This window comes from Canis lupus, chromosome 8 (genome assembly GCF_048164855.1).
Source record: "Canis lupus baileyi chromosome 8, mCanLup2.hap1, whole genome shotgun sequence".
Taxonomy (NCBI): Eukaryota; Metazoa; Chordata; class Mammalia; order Carnivora; family Canidae; genus Canis; species Canis lupus.
Window position 1 is genome coordinate 66546117 of NC_132845.1, and position 12773 is coordinate 66558889.

A 12773-nucleotide genomic window follows, 5' to 3' on the forward strand; every position below is an offset into this window, starting at 1 on the left:
TTTTTTTTTTTTGGTGGTTTTGGGGAGGATCTGAGAAATTTTTAAGACTTAAAGTATATTTTAATTCAGAATACATTGCCATTCTTCATGGTTTTTCCTTTAAGTAAGGGACCAAAGTAATAATCCTGGTATGCTCATTAAGTACCACTGAAACATAAATAAAATAAACCAGATATATCAATATAGTTTTGTCAGTTTTGGATAAAATGAATCAATTTTTTAGTATTTAATATAAACATTTTTACTGTAATTAAAGCTTTTATGCTGATTTTTTTTTTTTAACGGTGGTACCGTTTCTTTTTTAACGGTGTGGCACCTGGGTGGGTCAGTCAGTTAGGCGTCTGACTTGATTTCGGCTCGGGTCATGATCTCAGGTCATGAGATCAAGCCCCCGAGCTCCACATGGGACTCTGCGCTCAGTGTGGAGTCTGCTTGAGATTCTCTTTCTTTGCCTCCCTCTGCCCTTCCTGCTCATACTCTTTCTCTCTCTCTCAAATAAATAAAATCTTAGAAAAAGATTTAAATGGTGGTACTAGGAGAGCTCTGAGGGTCTTTCTTTCTAAGATTTTATTTATTTATTCATGAGAGACACAGAGTGGCAGAGACACAGGCAGAGGGAGAAGCAGGCTCCCCACAGGGAGCCAGACACAGGACTTGATCCCAGGACCCCAGGATCATGACCTGAGCCAAAGGCAGACGCTTAACCACTGAGCCACCCAGGCGTCCCTGAGGGCCTTTCTAGACCATAGAACTAACTCTGGGTCCTGCACAAACCACAAGTCCCTTCCTGGAGAAACTGAACAGGTTCCTCCTTAGTCATTGATGTTAGCTCCTCCCTGGTTAGAGGTGTGTCACCTGGGTTGTGCTAACTGCTAACTTTATCTGTCATGGGGGATGGGGAGAGGCTTTTAGTTTTGCCAAGCCAGAAACATTAGAAGCATTAACATTCTAAAGCAAAAATCCCCTTCTGCTTGTTATATTTTACATTCTGGTGAAATTTGGTGAGTGAATTATTGTGGAGACAATAAGAAATAAGAAATATTGTGGAGACCTCTTAACACAGTGTGTGGTAATGAGTATACAGTTGCTTCTTGAACAACATGGGTTTGAACTACGCAGGTCCACTTAGATGCCATAAGTGCTTTTTCTCTTCCTTATGATTTTTTTAAACAGTTTCATTTTTCTGGCTTAGTTTATTATAAGACTCTAGTATATATGTGACATACAAAATACCTGCTAAGTAACTTCGTGTTATCAGTAAGACTTCTGGTCAATAACAGGCTGTTACCTGTTAAGTTTTTGCAGTGTCTAAAGTTATATGTGGATTTCTGACCACTTGGGGGTCAGTGCCCCTAACCTCCCCACATTGTTCAAGGGTAAAATGTACTTTAGATAACCTTGAAAAATAACTACACCCATTCTGCCATTCTGCCTCCATGGCCAAAGTCACTTGTGAAGTCTTCACTGTTTGCCAGCACCTACTGTTTGTTTTGAGAATTGGCCAGACATGGCGCAGCATAATACTACTTTTGTGTGAGGGTAATTTTTTCCTTAGATGGATATTGCATGAGAGAGGTTAGACAAATGGATTTAGGTTGTCATTTCATTGGTAATGTAAATAAACTTAAACTATCTATTTTCATATTTAGTTTCCGCATGGGCCACCTTATAAAAATCCCATTAGCCTGTAGGGCTGGAGCTTTTTGCTGGTGCTTGTCTGGGTTAATTTAATTATCATGAGAATCATCTGTATTCCTTTTTCTTTATTCCCACAACTTCCACCACTGGATAGAAGCTAGCCTGGAGGAGGGTGGGGTAGGGGTGGGAAGAGCCATGTAGTATTTCTATTTTTTATTTTTACTTTTAAAAGATTTTTATTTATTTATTTGACAGAGCACAAGCAGAGGGAGGGGAAGAGGGAAAGAAGGCTCCCCACTAAGCAGGGTAGCCTGATGTGGGGCTTGATCCCAGGACCCTGAGATCATGACCTGAGCTGAAGGCAGATGCTTAACTGACAGCCACCCAGGCTCCCTGGAGGATGTATTTTTAAAAGTCGAGTAAGGGTCTGTTTCTCCTCTGGAGCGGCTTACAATTCCAGCATCAAGTCTGGGAGGAAATAACTTGGAGAAACAGGGATGCCTGGGTGGCTCAGTGATTGAGCGGCTGCTTTTGGCTCGAGTTGTAATCCTAGGGTCCTGAAATCGAGTTCTGCCATTGGGCTCCTCACAGAGGGCCTGCTTCTCCCTCTGAATATGTTTCTTCCTCTCTCTCTCTCTCTCTCTCTCTCACGAATAGATAAATAAAATCTTTTAAATAAAGAAAAAAAAAGTAAAAAAAAAAAAAAAAACCCTCAGAGATACCGGTCCTGAGGGCAGAAAACTTCACACATACACACTCGAAGTTCCATTAAGTTTGGGAGAATCTGACAAACCCATGGGGTTGACATTAAGTTATTTTATATTCATTCTTATAAAATAAATTGATCTTCTTGACAGGTTGGTAACATTGAAAAGTAGGAGTGTACCCTCCATTTATTGGCTGTGGCCGTGTACACATTTCTTCGCCTCCCCCCTGAGCCTCATTTCCACATCCAGGAAATGTTTCAAATTGCAAGGATTATTTGAGGCAATAAATATAGGAGCTCCTAGCACAGTGCTTGGCACACTGCTCAAAAGTTCTAGTGGTAGTGATTATTAATCTCATCATTATCGTTCATATAAAAATCCTTGAAACTGGGAATGAAAGATTCCTGGAATGGACCTAGAATTTACATTGTAATGTGCTTAGCATTAAATGTAGGCAAATGTTTGTAACAGAGTATTTGTGTTTTAAGGTTTTACTCTGGGAAGAATTTGGTAAGTTTGCTGTCTCCCCTAACAGTTGTAAGAAATGCATTCTGTTCCTTAGTTTGTTTCCTCCCTCAGGAGTCTCTCTGACTCAGGTATAACACATATTGAAAGGTATTGGCTTGCTTTCTAAACTTTATTAACCATTTAGAAAAAAGCTTTAGTTTGGAATTAAGTCAGATTGATAAATATTTACTCATGTGATAAGGAGAATGTGGAAGATTCTATTTTCTCAGATGTGTATTCCGCCAAAACATATAGTCCTAAATTAAAGTCCCAGAAGAAAAGCAGAGTGGCACAGGGAAGTCTGGCAGGAGAGCCCGGAAAGCCCGGCATGTCAGCATGTTTCAGGGGTCCGGGTGTGGGTTTGTTTTACTGCCCATGGTGCCCTCTGAATAGGTATATTAAGTCTATGAAATTTTCTGGAGGGGCTGGAATGTTCTTTCTCAGGGTGGTGTTGGCAACACAGGGCCTAGGGAAGTTGCGGATGCTTGGCCAGCACTCAGAGTGCTTTTTCCCTTCTCTCCCACCCAGTTTTCTTTCATTCTGTTGGAAGTGCTTCACTCCCTCTCTGTTGCTCACAAGTGCTTTGGTGATAACCATCATGATGCATGTTCTTCAACCATGTGTCTCCTAGCCTTAAAAGCAGTGCAGATGGCACTGTATCATCTCAGTTACCTGGAAACTTCTATACCTCTGCACGTTTATGTTGTGTATCATTGACAAGTTATCTTATTTTGACTGTTTTGTCTTACATGGGTTCATATAAACTAATATTTAGTTTGTTTGAAGATAAACTAATGTTTAGCTAGAGTGATCCTAAAAGATAATAGTGTTTCCTATACTTTTAAAGTCTCTGGAGTTACTTTTTATAATTTGGAACTTCTTCAAATTAGATTCTTTATTAAGGTCAAATCCAAGTGATTTCTAACAAATAACCTTAGTAGTTAACATTAGCTAAGGCGCCTGTTTAGATGCTAGTTTGTTTACCTCATCCCCTCTGGAAGCTGACCTGGACTACTTTTTACAGGGTGACCTGAAAGCTTACCTGCGCAACGAGCAAGAGCACATGAGGGGGGATTCGCAGACCATGCTGCTGCAGCGGATGGCCTGTGAGATTGCAGCAGGCCTGGCGGCCATGCACAAGCTTCACTTCCTGCACAGGTAAGGTCCATCCTCGGCACCCTGTTCACCACAGAGTTTGTGCCCCAGGAGGTGGCGCCATTGGTGTCAAGGTTCCACAAAGTACTTTGGAGAGTGTCTTAAGTAGAAACTGTCCTGTGCATCCCAGTGTCAAAATGAGGGTGGAATTGGGCTTTGGTTAAACCAGTACCAGTGAACAGAATGTCTTCATACGGCCTGAGGTCTAGAAGCCATTTCCAGATTTTCAGAGAATGTAAAAAATTGGACATTGCTCAGAGCTGAGAGCAGACAGCTCCAGTCTCCCTGCTGATGTCTCTCTGTGCCCCTTTTATGTCAGCTTCAGGCTGTGGTTCTAATGGCCAGGTTCCTGGGTGAGGAAGAGAGGATCTGATAGGCTTGCGTCATTTTTTTCTAGAGGGTCAGAGCAGTGGTTCCTGGCCAACACTCCGAGGGGCCTGCTTCCCCTCCCCTGCCTTGCCCGGGGCCAGGCTGTAGGTGGTCGGGGGTTGTGTGTGGAACACATTTGTGCAGAAACCTTTCCGGTCCGACTTGAAGAGCTGCACCTCTTTAGAGCACATTGTGTTTTGCTCAGACCATTGATGTAATTTTCGTCATTAAAACAACAAAGGGCTTTGAATCCTTTCTGAGAGCATTCTCTGAACCCAAAAGTAGATTTCTGCTTATTCTCCTCCCTTCTGAGCTCTGATTTATGTTTAAAATATGTTTGAAATTATTTCTCAGATCTCCAGGGAAACCAGCTTCTCGTTAGTTGACTTTAATTAAATTATTTAACTCTTAACAGTCCAAAGGCCCAAAAAGCAACACCTGTGAGTGTTGACTTTAAAGGCTATGATGTATTCCATTTTTTATTTTTAAATTTATTTTTGAAGTATTCTATTTTTTAAAAGGTAGGCTGCACAGGAATATATTTATAGTGTGACGCCATTTTTTAAAGTAAGAAAACACCTGCCTGTATTTGTAGTGGTGTGTGTGTCTGTACATGTGCGTGCGTTCGTGTGCTCGAGCTCGTGTGAGAACAGACGTGGAAAAGTTACCCTATCAAATTCTCAACGTTATTTCAGGGTAGGGAAGAAAGAAAATTATTAACATTTTCCCATATATCTAGATCATCTTTGTCGTGCAGAGTGAGCAAGTCATTCTGATAAAGGGCTTTATAAAAGACCTCAGAGATTACGGGTTTCTTCAAGCGCAAGACAAAATCCCTTACACGAAACTTCAAAATATAAATATCTATTTGTTTTATAATGGAGAAGTCTTGTATTTCATTTTTTAATGTCTTATAACAGGCTAACACCCAGCAAATTTGTACTGTTACTCTTTTGTGAGACATGGCAGATTATTCACTGAAAGGTGGTTTAGGAATTTTTAGATCTTGGAGGCTGGGACGTTTAGAGAGAATGTCATGTCAGATGTAGCAACGTGAAGGTCTCGGACACAGCTAGAAATTGCATTTAAAGCTCAAGCATATTCCTACTACTGCATTTTAAAAGTTGGCAAAGATGTCAGAGTATATGTTCTTTTCCTGTGAGTTTCTATAGGTTAAAGTTCTACTTGATTTAGAATTTTGTGAATTTTAGGACAATAAAAATGATAAATTAAGTCACATGGTTTGGATATTATCCAGGCACAAAATCTCAAGGTAAAGGATATTCTTTAAACTATTGGCAACTATCCCTCCCTCCCTTTATCCCTCTCCCCTTAAGTAGCCATATTTTACGTAAAATTCCCACTTGGGGCAAAATTTGTGCTTTAAGTTTTGTGCTTTTTCTTGACTGTACAGAATATTTTTAAGTTGAAATTCAGAATATTTGTTGGCTGACTTGAAGTCAGGCTTTCTATGTTGATTGAAGATAGAATAGCCCACACGTCCAACTAGAAGCTGTTGGCTGTGTTTGGAAACTGATCTAGTAAAGCACCCCCAATTAAATTTTATTTTTGCTTATTTAAGAGGAGATGTATGCCTAGTCTTAGCCTGCATCTCTGAAGTTTACATGTGACATCCGTGAAGGCTGTGTAAACAGGAGAAGCTGCCAGTGTACTGTATTCCCCACTATTCTCCCATTCTGGCTGAGAGCCTGGGACTTCCTGTCCCCTGTCAGCCTTCCTTGGCTCCAGTGAGATGCCACAGGTCACTGAGATGAGCTAAGTGCACAGAGGTTCCAGTGGGCAGTATGGGCCTCATGGTGGCTCAAGTAGCTGTAGGCCTGTGTGGCTATGGCCTTGAGGAGTACTCTGGTGACCCCTGTTCATGAAAGAGCCTCTTTAGGATTTTCCTGCTTTTAAAATTAAAGTAACTTTCTGCTGAGAAATACAGGTTCTCCGGCTCTCAGAGTGTGGCTCTCCAGTATTACAGGAACATGATAAATAAACACTAGTGTTAGGTGCCGTTTTACATGATTTTTTTCTTAAATTGTACTGTGTGTGTTCACATTGGTAGGGATTAGAAAGTCGGGTTACTAATTGGCTTGTGTCATACCTCTAGCAGGTGTCTTTCAGTTGGTGCATTAGGGCATTTCATTAATTTGCGTGCATGTAAAATCTTCAGATTATGTCTTTTGAAACTCCTTCTAACATTTTTTAATTTTATTTTATTTTTATTTTTATTTTTTTTACATTTTTTAATTTTAAAGATTAGTCTTTAAGGAAAACAATTTTTAAATGGCAATAAATATGCTTGCTTTAATGCTTTAGATTATTGTATTTTTTAAGATGTAATTGGCTTTATTAAATGATTCATGAATTGGACAGCAGCACCCTGTCTGCCAAGTCAAGGGGAGCTCTCCCTGATTGATCATTTTATATCAAAGTTACAGGTAGCATTTGGCACATGGTGGTGTTAAATGAAAAGAAGATGCTGTTCCATCATCTTGCTCTCATGAAAATCCAAGGATTTTCCTTACACGGGCTGTGGAATTTGGCTTAAACTGAAAGTCTCCAGGCATTTGACCACGTACGTGAATTGAAAGAGTGAGAGTCTCAAACATGGGGCTTCACCTGCTCCAGCCTCATGCTCTTCACTTGGAAGATCTTGGTGATAGGGCAGAGCTGGAATTCAAAACCAGAGCTGTAGTCTCTGGGGCTCACACTCTTAGCCAGTAAGCTACCCTAAACAGTCACCCTTTGTTACTAATGACATGATTCTGTATATTGAGAAAAAGCAAGATGCTAGTTTCTTTAAAAAACAAAATTAATAAGAGAATTTATTGTAGCTTGCTTATAGATATACTAAAGTATACCTGGAAATGAGGGCAAAAAATTCCATTCCATTTTGACCAGTGCCACAAAATGTATTTATTTTAATGTTTTATAAATTATTTGGGAAAAAATAATGTGAGAAAGATATGGGACTATGTGAAGAAAGCTGTGCAGTTTTACTGAAGGACATAAAATATGTGAACAAATGGAAAGATAAACTCTATTTTATTGTGGGAAGACAACACAAAAATGTCAGTTAATTTAGAATTAGTACGTAAACTTCATAAACAATCCCAGTAAGAATCCTCACAGCATTTGTGGCAGGGAGGATGAATAAAATTATCTTTAGCTTCACGTGGAAAAAATAAATGTCTAAAAGAGCCAGTACAGTATGAAAAAGAAGGGAATTGTTGGAGCAGAAAGGGAAGCTTGCTTTACGAGGTATCAGAATTCCCAGCAAGCCACTGTAGAGATCAGTATGGTGTTTTTTGTTTTGGGTTTTTTTTTTTTTTTTAGGATTTTATTTATTTATTTTGAGAGAGAGAGAGAGAGAGAGAGAGCAAGCATGAGCAGGGGGAGAGGGAGAGGAAGCAGACTCCCCACTGAGCAGGGACACACACAACCCCCCCCCCCCCCCCCCCAGTGTGGAACTGGATCCCAGGATCTTGGGATCGTAACCTGAGCTGAAGGCAGACACTTAACTGATTGAGCCACCCCAATGCCCAAGATCATTGTGGTTTTGATGGAGAAACAGACTGGAGAGTAGACAGTATATAGAGCAAGTTAATGTATGGCAAAACTGATACTCATATCAGCGGGGAAGAGATGGCTTCCCTATTAATTGCAGGCAGTTAGTTACTCATCTGGGAAAATATTGGACGTCTACAGCACCCTGTATATAAAAACTAAAATATAAGAAATAAATGTGATAACTGGCAAAATTCCAGAAGGCTCTATGTGTTACCCAGGGCTGAGTGAGGCCTCCTAACTAAAAAGGCCTTCCTTTCCTGAGGTAGGAAACTCAGGAGTTGTAAAGTAAAGGGTAGCTATTACATGAAAGGTTGATTATTCTATAAATATTAAATATTTTGCATAGCAACAGACACCACAACAAAGTTGGCAGACAACAGACTTGGGAAGGTGTAGCTGCCAACATGAGCAGCTGAAGGGCAACTGCTCCTGACACACAATGGGTACCTGTGAATTGGTGAGAGGACGATGAGCCTCTAGACAGACGGGCAGAGACAGGCCAGCAGACAGGAAGGTGATCCCAGTCATTAGCCAGAGACATGCAGGTTAAAGTCATGGAACCTCAGAGCCAAGGGAACTGCCATGCCTGTTGCTAGTAGCAATGTGGGGAAGTTTCTGTCCTGAATCCCATATTACTCATTACCGATTTCTGAAGAGCAATTGGGGCAATAGCTGTATAATTAAAAATACACATCCCCGTTGATAGACTTACTTCCATGGGACAGAGAGACACCGGAATTTAAGGATGTGGATTGGAATAATCTGTCCCAGCGTTGTTTGAGGCAGTGGCAAAAAAAAATAAATAAATAAACAGGACAAAGTCAATGTTTATAGGGGGTGGGACAGGGACAGGAACCAATTTCACGCCATTCATACTGTGGTGTAGTGGTGTACTTCATGGCTATTGTAGAGAAAGAGAGCTGCTATATTAGTTGACTCAAGGATTTCCACATTGTGATGTTGTTTGTTAAGAAAGAAAGATGTAGGGGGTGGGCATGATGGCACATAAAGCAAATGCTCCTTATTCCTTTATCTGTATTTTCTTGTGTGTATGCTATGTATATAGAAAAACACAGAAAGATTATATCTACCAGTTTGTTAATACATGTTACCTGGAATGGGTGTTGCTGCGGGAGGAAGATACTTTTAAAGAAGTGTGTTTTGTTTTGTTTTTTTTTAAATTAAAAAAAAAAAAAATGAATGACCACACTTGAGGAAATCTCAGAAAAAAAAAAACTAGTATTCTTATAACCCAGTTAATGCAAAAAGCGACTGAGAGGATTAGAGAGCACAGAGCTCTCGGCTTGGGCTCTATGTGCTGTGTCCTCAGGAAGGAAAGCATGCTGTAGGCTGAGTGTATGAAGCAGAGGGAAAACGAAAGTGATGTCTTCGTGTGGAGGGCCACTTTGCCTTGGGACCCTAGACCTCAACTTCAAATTATCAGTGGTAAGTAAGGTATTAAATATCCCATTTTTCTAGATGACTCTAGGCCTCATGGGAAAATTCATGTTCTGGGATCATGGCATAATACCAGCTGTGTTCTAAAGCCTGCTGGTTTGTCACTGGTTAAAATGTGCACACCTGAGCCATGCTGGCCTTCCCTGACCCTGATCTGGTGCAGCCTTCTAGGCCAGGCTTGGATTCTGGGGGTTGAAGGTACTCCTGGCCACTCCACTGCAGGCCCGTTGTGTCTTCACTTCCCTCCCAAGTGATTCCAGTATATGCCCAGTGTGAGAACTATCACTTTGAAGAGTGTGCAGTTGCATCCTGGAAAGTATTTAATTGGCAGCTCAGCTCCATCCTGGTATGGACACCTTTAGGACAGGCCTAGAGGATCCCTTGCCTTGTATCACAGTAACTGTCTTCTAAGGACTTTGAGGGCTGTCACCAGGATGTTAAGGGAGGTCTCCCCACTCTAACCAGTCTTCCCAGTTCTGTGGAGTATCTTGTCAGCTCCTTATTGTCTCCCAGGGTACGTATGTACCCAGCTCAGGAGTCGGCCGCAGACAAGACTCAGAGGGACCCTCACGTAGATTTCTGGGGTGCTTGCTTGGTCTCTGAGCTTGCTCTCTCTTCTTCTACCCTGCCCTACAATCAGCCTCTCTGGCAGCCTCTGTTTCCACCAGCCAGGGAGGCTGTTGCTCTCTGGGCTCTGTATCTTTGTGCTGTGGTTTGGAAAGTGACCCTAAACAGAAAGGTAGAGCATATGTGAAGCTCACCTCTGGTATTTTGTTTTCCTTCAGGATCAGAACCCTGGGGTCTTCACTGTCCAGTACCTGAAGACTGCTTCCTTGTGCATTTTGTCCAGTCTTGTGATCATGTATACAGTGAGGAGATAAGCCATAACTGGGAGGTTGAAACCCATAGAAACCTGACTGTCTAGCTCAATGTCAGCTCTGGCCCAGCCCTGGAGAAAACTGAGAACCAAAGGCTTTGTCCCCATTTTATTACCAGCCCTCGAAACCCAGGCCAGGGGTGGTGGCCCACATTCTAGCCACAGACCTTCTCTGCGTCCACCCAGAATTTCACAGCCTGAGTGTTCTCTGTACATCCGAAGCCTAACAGGTGCCTGACATGCAGGAGGTGCTTAGTAAATGTAGTCTCGTTCAACTAGCAAGGACTGGCCTAATAAATCAGGGTGAAAGTTGTCAAAACTGTCCTTTGTACCCTATCAGAGTCCTCTCATTTTCACCTTGAGCTTGTATCTCTTTGAGCTGCATCCCATCTTTGAGTGGTAAATGGCAATTCCTCAAAACCCATAGTGATTTTTTTTAACTTTTATGACTGCCAACAGCAGAGCGGTCTGGTGAACAATGCAAAAAGTAGGAGTTCAAGTTTATTAATTCACCTCTTGTCAGCTTTACCAAGATAAGCCCTGTTACTTAATCCTTCTGAACCTGTTTCTTCTATGAATTGGAGATAGTTTTTATCCTGAAGTGCTGTTGTCGAGAGGACTTAGATAACGTTTACCACGCCTTAGGAGAATATTTAGCAGTGTCAGTTCTTTTGCTTCCCACCTGTGCCTCTCTTAAATCTTTTTTTTTTTTTTTAAGATTTTATTTATTTATTCACGATAGACACAGAGAGAGAGAGAGAGAGAGAGAGAGAGAGACAGGCAGAGGGAGAAGCAGGCTCCATGCAGGGAGCCTGATGCGGGACCCAATCCCAGGATGCTGGGATCACTCCCTGAGCCAAAGGCAGATGCTCAACTGCTGAGCCACCCAGGTATCCCTCCACCTATGCCTCTCTCTATCAGGAACTCTGCTTGCTCGGGAAAGCCTGTGTAACGTGAATAGAAGTGTGGGCGATTTTGGGAATGGCTCCAGCCTCACCAAGCCATTTCTGGTCAAGCATTCCTGCTGGAGCTGGGTTAACTCTAGGTCTGGCGTGAGCTGAGAACAAGTAGTAATGCTTCCTTGTGAGTCAGGCTGGGGAGCTCTTGAGATCTGTGGATCCTCACTTCTAGCATCTGTCTGCCCTGCTTCCACGGCTGAGGCCCCTGTGGTCATTGACTGTGCAGACGCAGGTGATGGCCTTGCTGTAGCTGAGGGGACTGAGCCAGAGGCTGTCAGGCTGGATCATTTGGCAGCCTCCCTGATGGACCTGTTTTTCAACCTGAAGGAAGAATATACTGGGTATGTTTGTGTTTCCTGACCAAAAGCAGCCATTGACGTCAATAATTACCTGTGTTGTTAAGTGACACCTTTGTGTTTTTCTCTTCTCTAGCTTTGTGTGTGTGTGTGTGTGTGTGTGTTTTAAAGATTTTATTTATTTATTCATAGAGACACAGAGAGAGAGAGAGCGAGGCAGAGACACAGGCAGAGGGAGAAGCAGGCTTCATGCAGGGAGCCCGACGTGGGACTTGATCTTGGGTCTCCAGGATCACGCGCTGGGCTGAAGATGGCGCTAAACCGCTGTGCCACCGGGGCTGCCCTAGCTTTGTGTATTATTGGGCTTCAGAGAATATTTGTTTTCACCAATTTTGAATCAAATTATATTATCTTGGAACTAGATAGTGCTTTAAAATTTTGAGAACATTTCATCTCTTGCTTTATATTATCCTCACAGAACCTTGTGAGTAAGCCCTTACAGCACATCCCTGTTTGTGAGTAAACTGAAGCTCTGATGTGTTCAATGATTTGCCCAAAGTCACACGGCTTCTTTTTTTTTTTAAATACATACAAAGTTTATTAAAAATAGATTGCAAATGAAGTGTACAGTAGAAACGGTCAAGTACAGCAGTCATGACAGCCCCAGAGTGACGCAGTTATGAAGAGCACGTGTTCACATTTGACCCGACGGCCCCAGGGTGGCCCCGCCCACCTGCTTACAGGCCTTGCGACCACACACAGACACCCCGTATATCAATATTTACATATATTTGCAGGTACTTACGTGTATTTGCTGTTTTTCTATATAACACAAAAGTAATTCATCTGCATCTTTTTCATGAAAGAAAGTGTGGGTTCAGTCCCCGTAAGGCGGCCAGTGTTCTCGAGTGATCTGGGAGGGGCCTGCTTTTCCTGGGACCTCCGGAGCAAGCACGCACATCCTTCATAAACATTTAGAACCACTTTACTCTCTTCAACAAGGGGAATGGTGAGAGCACCCTTCCAAATAAGAACCCTGATAGACGTAAAAATATTTATACTCGCTCAACAATTTATCATACAGCTCTTATTAAAGTGATTTCTATGGCTAAAAAGCCTCACCCTCTTCTATTTGAAAGTGTGCATATTTTTCTAACATATATATTTGTAAGAGAACAATCTGGTACAGAAGAATCATTAAGATCCCACAGCAGGGCTTTGTCAAATA

The 12773-nt window shown here is 41.9% G+C and overlaps 1 protein-coding gene across 1 annotated transcript in view; it reads left to right on the top strand.

The window, feature by feature from the left end:
* Positions 1-12773, top strand: part of LMTK2 (lemur tyrosine kinase 2) — an 88050-nt gene that overhangs the window by 49083 nt on the left and 26194 nt on the right. The window contains exon 7 of the mRNA XM_072836986.1: positions 3877-4010. Within this exon, the coding sequence (XP_072693087.1) occupies positions 3877-4010 (134 nt within the window). The remainder of the gene's footprint in view (positions 1-3876; positions 4011-12773) is intronic.